Source organism: Penicillium expansum (assembly GCF_000769745.1).
Source record: "Penicillium expansum strain MD-8 chromosome Unknown contig104, whole genome shotgun sequence".
Lineage (NCBI taxonomy): Eukaryota > Fungi > Ascomycota > Eurotiomycetes > Eurotiales > Aspergillaceae > Penicillium > Penicillium expansum.
This window is the reverse complement of record NW_015971228.1, coordinates 47,573-65,408: the sequence shown is the minus strand read 5'-3', so window position 1 is coordinate 65,408 and position 17,836 is coordinate 47,573. Positions and strand designations below refer to the sequence as shown.

The 17,836-nt window shown below is 49.2% G+C and overlaps 9 protein-coding genes across 9 annotated transcripts; 7 read left to right on the top strand and 2 right to left on the bottom strand.

The window, feature by feature from the left end:
* Nucleotides 1–292: 292 nt before the first annotated feature.
* PEX2_033880 (Rab family GTPase YPT1) lies at nucleotides 293–1,287 on the top strand (the record flags this gene model as incomplete). Its single annotated transcript, XM_016740663.1, has 5 exons — nucleotides 293–305; nucleotides 510–631; nucleotides 697–744; nucleotides 797–1,024; nucleotides 1,093–1,287. The coding sequence occupies 5 exons, from the start codon at nucleotides 293–295 to the stop codon at nucleotides 1,285–1,287; spliced, it is 606 nt and encodes a 201-aa protein (XP_016601465.1).
* A 1,040-nt stretch (nucleotides 1,288–2,327) lies between these two features.
* Nucleotides 2,328–3,397, top strand: pmp47 (putative peroxisomal membrane protein Pmp47; the record flags this gene model as incomplete). Its single annotated transcript, XM_016740662.1, has 3 exons — nucleotides 2,328–2,443; nucleotides 2,497–3,221; nucleotides 3,282–3,397. The coding sequence occupies 3 exons, from the start codon at nucleotides 2,328–2,330 to the stop codon at nucleotides 3,395–3,397; spliced, it is 957 nt and encodes a 318-aa protein (XP_016601464.1).
* Nucleotides 3,398–4,454: 1,057 nt separating this feature from the next.
* Nucleotides 4,455–7,394, top strand: PEX2_033860 (WD repeat protein; the record flags this gene model as incomplete). Its single annotated transcript, XM_016740661.1, has 1 exon — nucleotides 4,455–7,394. One exon carries the CDS (start codon nucleotides 4,455–4,457, stop codon nucleotides 7,392–7,394), a length of 2,940 nt encoding a protein of 979 aa, XP_016601463.1.
* A 477-nt stretch (nucleotides 7,395–7,871) lies between these two features.
* PEX2_033850 (WW domain-containing protein) lies at nucleotides 7,872–8,855 on the top strand (the record flags this gene model as incomplete). The annotated part of the gene is made up of 2 exons (XM_016740660.1): nucleotides 7,872–7,957; nucleotides 8,009–8,855. 2 exons carry the CDS (start codon nucleotides 7,872–7,874, stop codon nucleotides 8,853–8,855), a joined length of 933 nt encoding a protein of 310 aa, XP_016601462.1.
* Nucleotides 8,856–9,162: 307 nt separating this feature from the next.
* Nucleotides 9,163–10,088, bottom strand: PEX2_033840 (uncharacterized protein; the record flags this gene model as incomplete). The annotated part of the gene is made up of 3 exons (XM_016740659.1): nucleotides 9,163–9,368; nucleotides 9,427–9,519; nucleotides 9,608–10,088. 3 exons carry the CDS (start codon nucleotides 10,086–10,088, stop codon nucleotides 9,163–9,165), a joined length of 780 nt encoding a protein of 259 aa, XP_016601461.1.
* A 160-nt stretch (nucleotides 10,089–10,248) lies between these two features.
* On the top strand, nucleotides 10,249–10,518 carry PEX2_033830 (Non-classical export protein 1; the record flags this gene model as incomplete). Its single annotated transcript, XM_016740658.1, has 2 exons — nucleotides 10,249–10,271; nucleotides 10,341–10,518. The coding sequence occupies 2 exons, from the start codon at nucleotides 10,249–10,251 to the stop codon at nucleotides 10,516–10,518; spliced, it is 201 nt and encodes a 66-aa protein (XP_016601460.1).
* Nucleotides 10,519–10,987: 469 nt separating this feature from the next.
* On the bottom strand, nucleotides 10,988–12,898 carry hsp70 (molecular chaperone Hsp70; the record flags this gene model as incomplete). Its single annotated transcript, XM_016740657.1, has 1 exon — nucleotides 10,988–12,898. The coding sequence occupies one exon, from the start codon at nucleotides 12,896–12,898 to the stop codon at nucleotides 10,988–10,990; it is 1,911 nt and encodes a 636-aa protein (XP_016601459.1).
* A 1,385-nt stretch (nucleotides 12,899–14,283) lies between these two features.
* Nucleotides 14,284–16,656, top strand: PEX2_033810 (OPT family oligopeptide transporter; the record flags this gene model as incomplete). The annotated part of the gene is made up of 1 exon (XM_016740656.1): nucleotides 14,284–16,656. The coding sequence occupies one exon, from the start codon at nucleotides 14,284–14,286 to the stop codon at nucleotides 16,654–16,656; it is 2,373 nt and encodes a 790-aa protein (XP_016601458.1).
* Nucleotides 16,657–17,125: 469 nt separating this feature from the next.
* Nucleotides 17,126–17,625, top strand: PEX2_033800 (histone H2A.Z-specific chaperone CHZ1; the record flags this gene model as incomplete). The annotated part of the gene is made up of 3 exons (XM_016740655.1): nucleotides 17,126–17,251; nucleotides 17,314–17,323; nucleotides 17,423–17,625. The coding sequence occupies 3 exons, from the start codon at nucleotides 17,126–17,128 to the stop codon at nucleotides 17,623–17,625; spliced, it is 339 nt and encodes a 112-aa protein (XP_016601457.1).
* Nucleotides 17,626–17,836: the final 211 nt, after the last annotated feature.

The following is a 17,836-nucleotide window of genomic DNA, read 5'->3' as shown; positions in this document are numbered from 1 at the left end:
ATTCAAAAAGAGAGCTAAAGATTAATCAAGAAGAGGTATATATATAGAAAATATATATACAAAGTAAAGAAAATCCGAGAAGTGGTGACATGAAACAAAGCTGCGCATCAGGTGCGTCTGCCTCCCTGCACCTCCTATCATTTCAGGCGACTGTTCCATCATTGTCCCCTCCCCCGACTTCCTAGGAACTTCGACTCCATCAACTTGTTTTTTTTCCCCCTTATATTCCTCTCGACTTGTGTGTGCTCTATCTCTATTTTCATTTCACCTTCTTCTCCGCCAAAGTCTCATCATGAATCCCGAGTGGTAAGCCTTCCCCATTTCCCATTTCCCCCCAAATTCCCTTCTAACTATGCGCCCTGCTTTGGTCGACTATACGAGCCTGTTTGTGTGTTGAACTTGACTGATGTGATGTTGATTCTAGAGTATCGTCGCGTCGCTGATTTGACCGACACACGACCTAAATCTCCAAACTTCCCGATCTCCGTTGCCTAACCATCGAGATAGATACGATTACCTTTTCAAGCTGCTCCTCATCGGTGACTCCGGTGTTGGAAAGTCTTGCTTGCTGCTTCGTTTTGCCGATGATACTTACACTGAAAGTTACATCTCGACAATCGGCGTTGACTTCGTACGTCTCCGAAGCTGCTGTGTATTTGACCGCAAGAGAATAGCGGTGCTGACGGGTAATTTTAGAAAATTCGCACAATCGAACTCGATGGCAAGACCGTGAAACTTCAGATTGTACGGCTATATTCAGCACCAACATTCAAAGCAAAGCTAATAATACATACAGTGGGACACCGCCGGCCAGGAGCGATTCCGTACCATCACATCTTCTTACTACCGAGGCGCTCACGGAATTTGCGTGGTTTACGATGTCACCGACATGGATTCCTTCAACAATGTGAAGCAGTGGCTCCAGGAGATTGACCGGTACGCTACCGAGGGTGTGAACAAGCTGCTCGTTGGAAACAAGAGCGATATGGAGGACAAGAAGGTCGTGGAGTACACCGTTGCCAAGGTATGCTTAAGGATAGATCCAGGGCTGTTCGGGCAGACTATTAACAGGTTGTGATTGCACTTTTACAGGAGTTCGCTGATAGTCTCGGAATTCCTTTCCTCGAAACTTCGGCCAAGAACGCGTCCAATGTTGAGCAGGCATTCTTGACAATGGCACGACAGATTAAGGAACGCATGGGAACGGCCACTGTCAACAACAAGCCGACTGTGCAGGTTGGCCAGGGCCAAGGTGTCCAGTCCGGATCGGCAGGTGGCTGCTGCTAAGCAACACGATGTTCTCTTTGTGTGGTGCGGTGCTTCACTTTGGCGCAATGTTACATCATGAATTGAGGGGTTTCAAGCGGCGTGGTATCTAATCGGCAGAAGTCAGGCTTGTCAGGCCTTTGGAAACTCGGCATGTTCCTGACGGGCAAGTAGAAACCTCTCCACGGAGCTGGCAATCGTTATGATGATGCCGTTGGGGGTCCTTTCTTGCCTTGGATTCGCTTTAGACGGCCTGCGTTCTATCCTCGTTTCTGCGTTTGCTTATGCGATTACCGCCGGTTTCTGCGTTCTCATGATTTCCTGGCCACGTCTCTGCTCTATTACCTTGGCCCATCATTCTCTCTGTGTCTTCCCCCCCCTTCGCCTTTTTATTTTCTATCTTCGCTTTTTTTTTCTGTAGGTTGGATTTCTCACTTGTGAATGGACTAATAGCGAGAACCTTGCGACTTCTCGAGGCATACTGCCTCACATGGGGCTACTTCTTCTATTCTGCTATAGTAAATTACTGCGTTGTATTATGTAGATTGTTCCCCAAGTTAAATATAAACGTATCATAAAGATGTATAATCACATGCAAGTCACAGGTGCCGACTCTAAGGTAACAAGTAGATCATCACTAATACATAACTATATATAAATAGCCTTGGAAGATACCTAGGTATACTAATTCCGGTTAATTTGAACGTGACACATCCAAGTCACTCGATTAGCCTGCAAGTACCGAGGAGATTAAGAAACACAAAAATCAAATTAAACCCATAAACTATATACAACATAATGTACTCTGTACTCCGTAAATAATCCTGCACCAAGTGGATTTGCGCTATGGGCATTTCGGAATGCAGTGGAGTTGGGTAAGAGCCGAGGCACACAGCACTTCGGCAAAACGTCATGAACATCCCATCCCCCTTCAAGCCGACTCATTTCGTTGGCCTTAAAAGTTCTGAAACATTCTTAACCTGACATATTTCATCTTCTTCCGCTCTTTACAGGCTATACGTTACATCTGAATACAGTTCAATAATCTAGCTCTTCCCATCATGTCTCGACCCGGAGCCGACCAGAGCAAGGCAGCATCTGCTGCCGTTCAGCAGAGTGATAACATCGCGCACGCGCTGGCGGGTGCGGGAGGGGGGGTTCTATCGATGGTCTTGACGTATGCTTCCCCGCGTTTCCCCATCGCTGCCGCTAACCCCATACCCACTCCAGATACCCTCTGATCACTTTGTCGACAAGAGCCCAAGTTGAGTCGAAGCGTGCGCACTCAACCACCCTTGACGCCGTACGCCGTATTGTACAAAGAGAAGGTATCTCGGGACTATATTCCGGCCTGGAATCAGCACTGTTTGGAATCAGCGTGACCAATTTTGTGTATTACTATTGGTATGAATTCACGCGTTCGGCCTTTGAGAAGGCCGCTATCCAAGGAGGTCGAGCCTCGAAAAAGCTTACGACGGTGGAGTCTATGATTGCGGGCGCCATTGCAGGGAGCGCCACGGTGCTGATCACCAACCCGATCTGGGTCATCAACACCCGCATGACTGCTCGCAAGTCAGAGGCGGAGGAAACATTGCCTGGTGCCAAGAAAACGAAGGCATCCACCCTCAGCACCCTAATGGACCTGCTTCGGCAGGAGGGCCCCAAGGCCCTATTTGCCGGCGTTCTCCCGGCATTGATTCTGGTGATCAACCCAATTCTGCAATACACCATTTTCGAGCAATTGAAAAATATGGTGGAGCGCCGCCGGCGTATGACGCCGAAAGATGCGTTCTACCTGGGTGCACTAGGCAAAATCCTGGCCACCAGCCTCACATACCCATATATCACCATCAAGAGCCGAGCTCATGTGGCCAGCAGGGATGGCCCCAAGGAGAGCTTGAACGGAAGCCTGAAGAGGATTATCCAGGAAGAAGGCTGGAAGGGACTCTACAAGGGTAAGCAATTTAGAGTTCATACTAGGTGGCTATTCACTGACATATTTTTTTTAAAATAAGGTATTGGGCCGAAGGTCACTCAGAGCGCCATCACTGCTGCATTTCTTTTTGCGTTCAAGGATGTGCTATATGATATGATGGTGTCTGCCCGTAGAAAGGCCCGCATCGCCAAATAGACGGGGAATGTTTCCAGGGCTACTAGACCTATGCGACAACTCACATGGTCACACTTTCTGGAGAGACAAAATCCGGACCCTAAATGTCCACCATGCATACTTGTTCGAGTGTGAGGAATGCGAGCGTATGTGCTAACTTTCACTTCACTTTCCCACTATTAAGAATGACTTGGTGAAAGTTCTCGGAAGTTCTTGGGAGCTCTCGGGAGCTCTATTAAAGCGATACCCAGGTACTGCAAATATGTAGTTTAGTTATTTACTTGAAATTTCACTCTTGTACTTCTTTTAATCATATATATAACTATATAACTACATATAAATAAAACTCCATACTTCAGACTTGACCGCCTTGTCTTAGTTCACCGCCCAAGACCGCTCTTACCCGCGTTATCGCGTTCTTGACGCGATTCTGCTCCATTTCTCCACACTTTCTCCTGTATCTTTCTGCAATCTGGGCAATTTTCAGTTCTGCGCATTGATTCCCCTACCCCTCTGTTTTTTAACCTCTCTTCAAACTTCGATACCCATTTCTCCCAGGTATGCTTCTCTCAGTGCCCTTGGGCGGGGAAAACTTCTAATGCATGACAGATCCAAGCTTGCCTTTCCATCGTCGCTCTTACTCTTACTCTTAGCTTGGGAGATCTATGCTCGCTACGGATATCGTCTATCCTGCCGATTCAGAAACAATATCTTGAACGACTGTATTGCCTAGGATTCAGCTCTAATAGAGCTCTCAAGGCTATACCGAGACAATTTATTTCCTACCAAAGCTATCTAAAGACATAGGCTTGCTTCTGCTGCAGGAAGGAACATAATCAGACCTAAGGGATTGACGGGTTGGAAGGGCAATAATACAATCCTCAGGTTCAGTGTGAACAAAGCGAGAGCGGGGGCCGATGTTATGTCTTTCTCACTTTGCCATCGTCCGACACCAGACGTGACTGAGCTTGAATTCATATCACTCAACTCGAACATGTGAGAGAGCTCTTGTTACTTTTACTATTCATATCTAACCCTTTCTCTCTCTTTAGCTTAGAACATCAGCTGTTCTACTGAAATGTCTCACGGCTTTTCCAGTCTTAATGGCCAGGGTCTTGTCCCTACGTTCCCTGGTCTGTCAGCCCGAAGCATCCCGGAGAATCCAGATATTCAACGTGAAACTCTCCGTTTGCTAGTCCAGTATTCTAGGGTCTCTTCTTTCCCAGATGATCCGTCAACTCCGGCCACCTCTGGCCACACGAGAGACGAGGTCCGAGATGCCTGGCAGACTCCGCGGACTGAAGTCCAGCCCAGTGAGGCGTCACCTCTCCAATTATCACATCGATTAACGCGTTCCTCAAGTGGTAGCCATGCCACTCAACCTTCTCCTTCCCGCTCTGTCATTCCTTCCTTTGGCAGTCGAATCCGGGTTTCCCCTCGCACTCCTTCCCGCTCTCCCTCTCGCACTCCTTCCCGACTTGCATCTCCTCAATCTGTTTCTGTGTCTATATCTTCCTCGCATGGCATCTCTCCTACTCATCGCGAGCGCCAACGGACTCTTAGGGAGAGTGTGGCAATCTCAAATGCCAGTAGGAACGATGAGATAGTTGCTCCTGTGTCAAAGCAGCACCACTCTTACCCACCAGAAACCATGTCATCTGCATCTAGATCCACCCACTTGCGATCAATATCGCCGACCGCCGAGCAAAGTTCCATTCGTCGCTCTAGTCGAAATAGAGTCCAACCGACCAACTATTACGCCAACCCTTGGGTCAATGTTCCCCTTGACTCTGAAGAGCCAGACACAAATATCGAAGCTGTTCCGGACACCGTTGCACCTTCCCCACAGGAGCCGTGTCGAATTTTACCCCGTCGTGCAAATGTCCAAAAGCTGCTGTACAGCCGTGAGCTTGGAGGCGGAAACCATCGCCCCATTGTCACCGATGTGGTCTCGGATCTGAGGCCATGGAAATCATGGCAAGGTGCTTCAGGGGATCTCCTTGTTCTGGCTTGGTCGCCTGATGGTACTCGGTTTGCTGCTGGCGCTGCAGCCAAATCAGACGAACACAATATGCAGTACAACAAGGCCAACAATCTTCTTTTAGGTGATCTTCAGAGCAATCGTCTAAAGGAAATACCGGACCATTGGATTCCACGGCCAACATCGTCAACGGTTGATGACCCACGGCTTTTTATGAGCGTTAATAACATGCAGTGGATTGGCAACCGACTCTACACTGCCAGTTTTGATAAAACTGTCAAGATTTGGGACGTGGAATCAACCCGCAACGTATCCTGTACCCATACCTTGCAGCATGAGTCTCGAGTGGCAGTGATGTCCGTGTCGAAATTCGATCCGAATGTATTGGCTACAGGGACAGAATCAATTTTGGTCTGGGACACACGAGATCCTGAAAATCTGACATCCACTATCCTGCCCCTCGACCGTGATGCAAGGTATAAGCCCAACTTTGAGTTTTCATCAACGGCCTTGGCCTGGGGGCATGCTCCGTCAACTGAGGAATTCTTGGCTGGAGGTCTAGCTGAACCAGGGGAGGATCTAATATACAAAGGTCACTTAGGCTTGTGGCGAGCCCGCGAATCTGCGTTTGAGACTATCAGAATGTCTTCCAACTCGCAAAATGTCTTCGACATTAAATGGCACTCTTCATTGCCAATATTTGCAACGGCCAGTCCCGAGGATCCTCACAACGCACGCATAAAAGGTATTGGCATCACCACGAAATCAATCGTGAGGGTGTTTAGCCTCAATTGTGACCTCCAAAAGCGTGTGCCGTCCGTGATGGAATTCTCCTGCCCTGCATTAGATGTCAATGAGATCAGTTTTTGTCCAATGGACTCAAACGGCACATATGTGACTGCTAGTTGTACGGACGGCAAAACCTATGTTTGGGATAATCGGAAGGGTGATAGAATTCTTCATGAACTCCGTCATATGGCCCCCCTGAACCCCATTGATCACCAGCGAAGCCGGGAAACGGCGGACGTGGGGGTGAGGGTAGCTCTCTGGGGTTCTTCTATGGACCAATTCTATACCGGTGCCTCCGATGGTGTCCTTAAGCGATGGGATATCCGCCGGTCTCCTGAAGATGTTCTCGTTGAGGATGTTGTATCCTTCGACGAGGAGATCATGTGTGCAGCCTTTACAGAGGATCAGTCTCATCTTCTCGTCGGGGGTTCCGGAGGAGGGGTGCACATCTTATCGTCGGGACCTTGTTCAGACCCGAACATAAGAAGTTTCGAGTTCGAACATGCTCCAGAACCTGAAAAGGCTAGCGATAGTGGCATCGTTGCGGGAAACCAGCTCGTCTCATCCGGCCAGGTTGTGAGGCATGGAACATTTGGTATGGGTCAAGGGCCCTCTTACACGGGGCCTTTTGCCTCGTGGGCTAGGAACATCAAGCAAGACGTTTCTTCTGACCGAATTGGGCAGCTCCCTTTGCTCCAAAAATACCAGAGCCAACAGTTGGATGGCCCGCCGCCGGAAGACCGTCATGAACTCGATTCGAACCAGCGAAGTGAGGTTGAAAGACAGATCCAACTTGCAGAGATACGAAATCGAGGATTCCATAAGAGAAAATGCCAGGAGCATGATGATTCTTCTACGTTCATCTTCCAGGGCCCCGTATCTTCCCTTGGCTCTTCCAGGCCGGGGAAGAAGAGAAAGAAAAAAGCCGAAAAAATCGAAGTAAAAAGGGAAGAAAATCAAGAGGAGAATCGAGATGAGCAAGAGGACCGTGGGGAGAATGGAGAAGGCAACAAAGAAGTGAAAGCGAAAAAGACATCTCGGACAAAACGGAAGGCCCGCAAGCTCTCGCGTCGAATAATCAGCAATACCGAGGATGTTGACCTTACTCTACTGGACTCGGATACGGAGATGGGAATGTTAAACCGACAGCGGTTTGACCTCGAGGAACTACTTGAGGTTTTGGAAGAGGATAACTGGTTCCCAGCTAGTGGAGAAATTGACCCAAATATCCAAGACGAGATCGTCTAATGCGAGAGCTTTCTTTTTGCATAGCATTGAAGCGTGGAGTTTTGATTTGGTTGTCTTTTTTAAAAACAATTCACGTTACAGCGTTACAGCTTACAGCGAAAGAGCGATAAATTTGTGTATGTACAGTTGGACAATATGGCCGATAGGCTGAAATCTTGAATGTGGTAGCCTGTAGGATAGGCAGATAGATGTATATGATGTTGCTATACCGTATATGATCTTTATATGGTGACATCAGGGGCACTGCCACCGACCTCGGGGAGGCGCAGTCAAGATGCCTGAGGCCACAATTATCCGCTTACTTCCCGCTCAGTATATATCCAATGGAAGAACCAAGAGCTCCTCTCTCTTTCTCTCTTTCACTCTTTCACTCTCACTCTCTTCTCTTATCCGCTTATAAACCTAACCTCCTTGATATTGTCACACTTCAAGCTTTCAGCCTTGCAACTTATTCAAGCTAATCATACCTGTCACAACATGTCGTTCGCCCCGCCTTCCGGGCCTCCCCCGCCCTCGGTACCTGAGGGATGGAAAGCGCAGTATGACGATCGATACCACGCTTGGTATGTATTTACCCATCGTAATATAATACTAAAGTACTAACTATCAGCTAGGTTCTATGTGGACCTCGCTACGGGGAAATCACAATGGGATCGCCCCGAAGCCCCCCCACCGCGTGGTGACGGCAATCTTCCAACCAATTCTCTCCCGCCATCATACAGCAATGCCGGGCCTGGCGACCCAGCAGCAATAGCCAGTGCGGGAGACCAGAAGCAACACATGGGATCAAACAATCCCTATAACCCTTCAACAAATACTGGCCCAGGCAACGCCAGCCCTCACATGATTGACGAAGACGCACGACTTGCTGCTAAGCTTCAAGCCGAGGAAGATGCCCGGGCCGGCATACGAGGACCCGGAGCTGGACTAGGAGATCGTGGCGCCTCATCAGACTACTACAATGATGCCTCGCGGCCGCAGTCCACTGGTCCAGGCGGATATGCGGCGGGCCCAGCATCGCATAGCCCGATGCCTGAGCAGGAGCAGAAGCGCAGCAAGGGTGGATTTTTGAGCAAGCTGATGGGCAAGAGCTCAAGTAGCAGGCCGGCTCGGCCGCAGCAACAGTACGCCTCGTATGTCCAGCAAGGTCCTCCTCCTGGTGCATACTACGGTGGTGGTGGCTATCCTCCGCAGCAAGGGCCTCAGCCTGGATACGGAGGTGGATACGGAGGGTACCCGCAGCAAGGTGGATATTACCAGCAGCAACCGCCTCGCAGGCAAGGTGGAGGAGGTATGGGAACTGCCGGTGCTGCTGCCCTGGGTGTTGGTGGCGGTTTGCTTGGCGGTATGTTGATTGCTGATGCTATCGATGATCATCATGACAACGATGATTACGGCGGCGGCGGCGGCGGTGGTGGTGATGACTATGGTGGTGATGACTTCGGAGGAGGCGACTTCTAAGCTCGGCTGCGTTTCGTATTCTTTGATTTTTCTGCTCTTTTCTTCTTTGGTTTGTTACTAGGATCGACTTCGGGATAAAGGACAGGGCTCTGTACAGCTCGAGGGACTTCTAGGCGCTTTGACATTGGGAGGGATTTGGGAGGATTGCTTTTGTTTTGCCTAAACAGCTCTAGTCATTTATTGGCATTGGGCTTCAACTTTTATGAGCCAAGAGCAGCTTCATTTAACTTTGTATCATACAATTAGCCACGAGACAATGACAAGATACCATGTCAAGGAACGGTCAACATAATGAAGTAAGAGTCTTCTATCCACGCCTCCGGGTAGAACCACTGGTATCTCTACCAGTTGAACCAGCCTGAGGTGCATCGTTCGCCGCGGGGTTGGGGGCGCCAGTGCCCGCCATCCAGCTAGCCAGATCGAACCCGCCACCAGTCATGGCATTGGTAGTGGCACCGGTGATGGGAGAGGAGCGAGAATGCTGCTCAAATTCGGCGCGCATCTCAGGATCCACTAGACAACGGTGTTAGGCACCGAATGTTTAATTAGGGTCAAAGGGGGATGGACATACTGTTATCCATGAGCTTGGGCATGACAAACATGAGACCCAGCGCGACAACTGCAAGCAAGACCATTGGGTTCTTGACAAGACTCAAGGGAGAGACTGTGATTCCATCCGAGATTAGCACAAAAAATATAGACATTTATTTACTGCAGGTTGTATCTGCAGCAGGAAGAGGGGGCAAGCTCACATTGAGCACGTTGCTCATAGAAGACCTTCCGTCCAAGAACCTTCGCCTCGACAACCACATCAACCTGCTTCTTTCCAGCAACATCCACAATATATTTCTCCGCGCCACGATTATCCCACGGGTTCCCGCGGAAAGTCTCCCAGATACCGAGAATGGATCCATCAGCCGCAACATCGACGCGGTAGGGGGCGAAGACGTACTCGCCAGCGGAGCGGATATCAAGCAAGTAAGACTCAGGCTGAGCATCTAGACCGGAGGATGGGAGATCATGAAACACAAATGTTGCGGAGCGGGTCAGCGATGCGGAAAGGATGTGGTCTTTCCCGCCAGAGGGGAGGGTGGTGAGAGTGGCATGGCTGGTTGCGGGGAGGACATGCGGGTTTGGGAGAGGACTAGAGACGGGGATGGTGATTGTCAAAGAGCTAGCGGATACCAGACTACTAATCCCTAGCAGGAGAAGAGGGGAGAGCGAAAAATGCATGGCGGAGATGTGTTGCTGTGGAAGATGGAGGGCCATGAACCGATCACCAAGCAGTGTCAGAATCACGTGATACATATCTTCTCGAGCTCTTGGATGTGTACGACCAAAGCATCTCGAATCACCGAAACCATCATCTTATTTCCCCCAACCCCAGAGCATCATGCCTGTCTACCTTATTTCCAGGTACAAATACTTCCACACGGTCCAGCTGTCTCCGACAAGAGACCCATCATTCTAACGCCGTCTGAATAGGATCGCGGATCCTCTCTTCGCCCTTACCATGGGCGTCTCTGCTGCGCTCACTCGCATCCGCCGTGACCAGCGCGAACAGCACCCCGAGCGCGCATCAGAAATCACATACGGAAGCATTGTACAAACGAGCGGGCATCGGTTACAACGGTGGTGGAACGGAGACTTCCAAGACGTTTAAACAGGAATTGCGATACATCGTCGGCTTGGAGTTCTGGTTTGGGAATTCTCGCAAAAGAGAATTAATATTGATTGTTGAATCTTGTATTCTATTTGTACATATCTACATATACGAACTGGTCGTCCAATTGTATGGAATGATTACTTTTCACACGTGCGCGACAAGGAGATGAATGCGAGTCCTGTATAGCTATATTCTAATACAAGTCTTAGAAAGGGGAAGGGAAGGGGGGGAGGGTGTAAGAATAATATAGGAATACATTTGTGTTCTACTATCTACAGAAAGAGTGTTTTTTGAATTAAAATGAATTTTGATTCACTAGGAATTTTTTCCCTAGACGAGATAACCTTGTATCTATGCAATCATGCGCAAAAAGGAAACTTTGATACCCCATAAGTTCGTAAAACAAGACGTGAAAGGAAACGAGTGCCAAATGGCAAATAAGAAAGAATCATTCAGAGCGAAACGTTTAGTCAAGCTCCTCGGGCTTCTCCTCAACCTCGTCAGCGGAGCGAGCACCACCCTCGGGGGCACCAGCGCCAGGGGGAGCCTGGCCGCCGTAGGCAGCAGAGATGATGGGGTTGGCAACAGACTCAAGCTCCTTCTGCTGGGACTCGTACTCGTCCTTCTCAGCAGTCTGGTTGCTGTCGAGCCAGCCGATGACCTCGTTGATCTTGTCCTCGACCTTCTTCTTGTCATCCTCGGAAATCTGGAGCTTGCCCTCGGAGAGAGTGTTCTTGAGGGAGTAAGCGTAAGACTCAAGGCCGTTCTTGGCCTGGATGCGAGCAGACTCAAGCTCATCCTCCTCCTTGTACTTCTCAGCCTCGGAAAGCATGCGCTCGATCTCCTCCTTGGAGAGACGGCCCTTGTCGTTGGTGATGGTGATCTTGTTGGACTTTCCGGTACCCTTCTCGAGAGCGGAGACGTTCATGATACCGTTGGCATCAACATCGAAGGTGACCTCAACCTGGGGAACACCACGGGGGGCGGGGGGAATGCCAGTGAGCTCGAACTTTCCGAGGAGGTTGTTGTCCTTGGTGCGGGCACGCTCACCCTCGAAGACCTGGATCAGGACACCGGGCTGGTTGTCGGAGTAGGTGGAGAAGGTCTCGGACTTCTTGGTAGGGATGGTGGTGTTGCGCTTGATCAAAGGAGTCATGACACCACCGGCGGTCTCAATACCGAGGGAAAGAGGAGCGACATCGAGAAGCAGGATCTCGTTGGTGGACTTGGAAGACTGGTCACCGGACAGGATAGCGGCCTGGACGGCGGCACCGTAGGCAACGGCCTCATCGGGGTTGATGGACTTGTTGGCGTCCTTGTTGAAGAAGTCGGAGACAAGCTTCTGGATCTTGGGGATACGGGTAGAACCACCGACGAGGACAATCTCGTGAACGGAGGACTTGTCAATCTTGGCGTCACGGAGGACACGCTCAACGGGCTCCATGGTGCCGCGGAAGAGATCCTGGCAGAGCTCTTCGAAACGGGCACGGGTGATGGAGGTGTAGAAGTCAACACCCTCGAAGAGAGAGTCAATCTCGATGGAGGTCTGAGCAGCGGAAGAGAGGGTACGCTTGGCACGCTCGCAAGCGGTGCGGAGACGACGGAGAGCACGAGCGTTGGTGGTGAGATCCTTCTTGTGCTTGCGCTTGAACTCGTTGACGAAGTGGTTGACCAGACGGTTGTCGAAGTCCTCACCACCCAAGTGAGTGTCACCAGCAGTGGCCTTAACCTCGAAGATACCCTCCTCGATGGTGAGGAGAGAAACATCGAAAGTACCACCACCAAGATCGAAGATCAGGACGTTGCGCTCACCCTCGACCTTCTTGTCAAGACCGTAGGCAATGGCAGCGGCAGTGGGCTCGTTAATGATACGGAGGACGTTGAGACCGGCAATGAGACCGGCGTCCTTGGTAGCCTGACGCTGAGAGTCGTTGAAGTAGGCAGGGACAGTGATGACAGCGTTGTTGACGGTGCCACCGAGGTAAGCCTCGGCGGTCTCACGCATCTTGACGAGGATCATGGCGGAGATCTCCTCAGGGGTGAACTGCTTGGCCTCACCCTTGAACTCAATCTCGATGACGGGCTTGGTAGCCTTCTCGATGATCTTGAAAGGCCAGTGCTTCATATCGGCCTGGACCTCAGCATCCTGGAAGCGGCGACCAATGAGACGCTTAGCATCGAAGACAGTGTTGTGGGGGTTCATGGCGACTTGGTTCTTGGCGGCATCACCGATGAGACGCTCGGTGTCGGTGAAACCGACGAACGAGGGGGTGGTGCGGTTACCCTGGTCGTTGGCAATGATTTCAATGCGGTCATCGCGGAAGACACCCACACAGGAGTAGGTGGTTCCCAGATCAATACCGACGGCGGGAGCCATGGTGAATGTGTGTAATCGTTAAAAAAAGAGGAATAAAGGAAAAAAAAGGGTTGTAGAAAGAGATTCGTGGGTCAAGAGGATAGGTAGTGTACAGAGAGGAAGAGGGTATTTGATAGTGAGAGAAGGAAAGAAGAAAAGGAAAGGGACACTGAGAAAAAGCTCCTATATAGTGAGCGGTGTATTACTCCAGAAGCTTCTAGAGGGAGGCTTCCATGGGGATCCATGAGATTCCACGAGCTTCGATGGACCGGCAACCACCTCATTACGTCCTTCATTAAGACTCTAGTAGGTTCCAGATGAGCCCAGTGGAGTCTTGAAGTGTACAAATTACTTGATTCTCTCTAACTTTATTGTCAACGATGTCAATTCCTATTTTTTGGCCTTTGATTCATGTTTTTCTTTGACGTTCTCATCTTTTTTTTAATGGCGGGGCTGTATGATGTAATAGTGGGATGACTCTTAAGGCGGTGTCAAACCCATGGAGGATGGTATTCATACCGGGTTAATACCATCTTCATACACGTCGCCATGGGATACATATCTTCCAACGTTGTTGATCTATTTTGGGGAAGGTATTGTTCCATACATCCTAGTTTTTTTTTTTTTTTTGGTAATGGTATGGTCAATTATGTATGCGTCATTGTGAATTCATGACCCCATCAAACCCATTTTCTCCCAGGGCTTTTCCGTCCCTAGATTATGTAACCCTAAGCCCCGGGCCCGGATTAACATTTATGAATTTTGTAACCTGAGGCAGAAATTAATTCTCGCACTTTCTGTGTGAATTCATGGTCTCATCTGGTCTCATCTGGTCTCATCTAGTCTCATCCTTCTCATTCTCATCTATCATTAACTATCTCTTTGAGTATAATACAACATATCATATTATTCCCTTTAAACCCTAGAATTATCTACAAAATATCTATATGAGGTCAGGTACGAATCAACACCTATCAAGAACCTTGGAACAACTCTATAATTCCCCTGCCAAGTGATCCTACGTTGTACAGAGTTGTCTCCCATACTCCGGAGTATAACTATATCCATGTGTCTCCAAAATCTCCACAAATCGGAGCCACCCCGGAGAAACTATCATTTTTTTCTGAAATTCTTATTCTTTTTAAGCCTTGAAGAAGAAATTTTGGGTCGAGAAGGGCTTGCGCCATCCACGCTAAGCACTTGTCTTTAACCTTGTAGATGCTATGACTCGTCCAATCGGACTTCCTTTTTCTTATGCACAATGGCGAACATTTACTCCAGTCGCACGCCATGAGACATTTCTATATGCTGTACGAGTTTTGACCTTACCTTAAAAATTTACAACTTACAACTTATTTTTGTCTTGGACCCTTTCATCTGGATTCCTCTTTGGATTCCTCTTCCTCATGTTCGCTGCACTGAAGCGTAAGGGGCCCAAGGACCAACCCACCGAGGTCAAAAAAGAGGATGATACGATGGGTTCAGAAGGTTCCGAGGTCTTTTCCAAAAACCCAAAGGTGGTAGAGACCGGGGTGGATGAGGAGAACCTCCATTTGAAGGGAGAAACAGCCGCTATTGAACAAGAGACACATGACAACCCCGAGATTGCTGCATTGCCCTTGTCAGTGAGACATTTGATCAACCTGACCGATGACCCCAATTTACCGACAATCACCTTCCGTTACTTTGTGCTCTCGATCATCTTCGTTATCCCGGGAGCCTTCCTGTCGCAGATGAGCCACTTCCGCACAACCAAGGCACCATATTCCATCTTCTTTGTTCAAATCGCTTGTCACTATGCCGGTCACTTCATGGCCAGAGTTCTTCCCGACTGGAAGATTGGGCTACCTGGTACTCGCTTTTCTTTTAGCCTGAACCCGGCCCCATGGAGCATCAAGGAGCATGTCTTGGTCACACTGACTGCAGCTTCTGGAGCGACATACAACCTGGGATTTGCTCCCATTGTCCTCGCAGAGCTTTGGTACGGTACACGAATCAATCCGGCGGTTGCGATCTTCTTCATGCTTTCAATCGTGTGGATTGGCTATTCCTTTGCTGCGCTTGCTCGACAAATCCTTTTGCCTGACCCAGAATACATCTGGCCCCAAGCTTTGATGCAAACAACATTGTTCGAAACTTTCCGCAAGACAGACAACTCATCGGCTGTCGCTCGACGCCAGATGAAGGTGTTTTTCTTCGCGCTTGTAGGGATGACCATGTGGCAGTTCCTCCCAGAGTATGTTTTCCCGTTCACCTCATCCCTAGCCTTCCTCTGCTGGGTGGCACCTCGAAATCCGGTGGCCAACTTCATTGGCTCAGGTATTGGTGGCATGGGCTTCCTCAATCTCTCGTTAGATTGGTCGAATGTGAACTGGAATGGATCCTCAATCATGACGACCCCATACTGGACGCAGGTCATCTTGTTCCTGGCATTTGCTTTCAATTGTTGGGTCCTACTTCCTGCAGCAAAGTGGGGGAATCTAGGTTCCTTCAAGCACGGACTCATGTCCAACAGCCTGCTCCTAGGCAATGGTACAACCTACCCAACCCTCAAGGTGCTCACCCCAGACTATCACCTGAACGTGACCGCTTATGAGGAGTATGGACCGATGTATATGGGCTTGCAAAATGTGTGGGCGACATTTTTCGACTATGCCAAGCTGCCAGCAGCGGTCACTTGGATCTTGACCTTTGGATACGCACAGATTTCCGGGAATATCCAAAGAATCTGGTCATCTCGCACAGCAGAGAAATCCCCGAAAAACGAAAGCATTCATCATCAGTATCACGATCGCCTCAACGTGATCCAGAGACAGTATAAAGAGATTCCATGGTGGTGGTATGCAACTCTATTCTCGGTGGCCTTTGTCATTCTGATTATATTCCTCGCACTCGGACATCTCTTCATCCCAATCTGGACCTTGTTTGTAGCACTTGCGAGTGCTGCCGTCCTGGTGATCCCGTTTGCTTGGCTTTACGCCATCTCCAATTACCAGCTTGAGACTGGCTCTTTCAACGAACTGATGTACGGTTACATGGTCCACACAAAAGCCGGCGAGGCCCACCAACACCCCTGCGGTCCTTCCGTCTACGGGTCTATCGCGGGCGACGCCTGGTATCGGGCACAGTATATGCTCCAGGACCAAAAGATTGGTCACTACATGCACATTCCACCCCGCGCGGTTTTCTTCTCTCAAATTTTCGGCACTTGTATGGGTGTTCCAATCAACTATGCCGTCATGCGTTGGATCATGGACACCAAAGGAGATTATCTGACTGGGAAGAAAACGGACCCACTGAATCAATGGACAGGGCAGTCCCTGCGGACTTCTAACACAATGGGAGTTCAGTACGCTGTACTTGGTCCAAAGAGGCTTTTTGCTCAGACAGAAATGGCCGTGCTTCCCTGGTCATTCCTTATAGGGGCAGTGCTTCCTCCTATTCTCTTCTGCTTCCACCGGTTCTTCCCCAGGCTTCGGATTGACTTGTGGAACGTCAGTATCTTTTTTGGAGGACTGGCAATGTTCTACGGTAATATCAGTACTGGTTACACATCTGCCATTATTGGTGGATATGTTGTAATGTATTGGGCTTATCGTCGTCATTTCGAGGTTTGGAAGCGGTATAATTACCTGCTTGCTGCTGCGTTTGATGCTGGGTTTAACCTCAACATGTTGCTTGTCTTCTTCTTTTTCGGAGCAGGCAAGCAAATTTCGATGCCAAAATGGTGGGGCAATAATGCAACGTCTGTGGAAAGATGTTTTGCTCTCGACAGCTGACTTGCTTTCATGAATTGGTCAAAAATTAGCTGATATTATGAGTTCTAATATAAAAGTTGTCTTTTTTTTTTATTTCACAAGTGCAGACAAAAAGAAACGCCTTATGTTGTAGTAAATTGTAATATTGTTGATGGCCTGAGGCTGACACTTGCCCATATAAGCAAGTCAGATAGGATTATCTTGCTGTGTAGATAGAAATTTCCAATACGGAGTAGTTTGCTTTACTTTCCTCTTTTCAATTCACACTTCCAGTTCCTTTTCAGTTGGCACTTGTATTTGATGCCTCAGGGCAAGATTTGTCACGGGGGCTTGATCACCCGCGACAGCCAATCAGACAGGTCGCCCTTACATGTTGTTTTGGTTCGAGGGGGGAAGACCTTACTTTGCAGACCGTCTTTTAAATTCCCTTGCCCCCTTTCCACCAACCATCCTTCCTACAATTCTCCATCCACTCTAAATAACCCTCATTATGGCTGACCAGGCGACTATTTCCAACTCCAACGAGGAAGCCTTCGCCAAGGGCAAGGGCAAGGCTGACCCCACGCAAGATATGAGCATGGACGAGGACAGCGAGTCGGAGAGTGAGAATGAGATCGTGAGTCTACAACTTCCATGTCCACCTACTTCTCTTATGCTGACTTTCTTGCGTGTTACTAGGCCGACAATGGTGTGTACCCCCACCATCACCCAAGCAACCATGTTGAATGACCACCATGCGCCAGAACGACCATCAATTGCCTCCATACTGACTTCTTTCCGTTCCTAGACGAAGAGGATGACACACAAGACAACCTCAATGACCCCATCGACCAGAGCAACATCATCCAGGGTGGCCGGCGCACACGCGGCAAGGTTATTGACTACTCCAAGATCTCCACCGATGAGATGGAGGACGACGAGGATGACGATGAGGAATACGAGGGCCGCGAGGATAACCAGACCAATGATGATGATGAGATGCGCGACTAAGCTCGATGAATACAAAACTTCCGGGTGGCATGGAATTGCTTTGAACGATAGGCGCCACGGATCGGTCCACGATGGTTTTTTTTTTCGCGTGTGTCCATAAGTATGTCTCGCAATTCTGTGATGACAATGAATCAATGAATATCTCTTCGTATTTCTTTTTCCAATCCTGTTAATATACAATCCATTGACTATATGGGTTGGCCGATGTTCA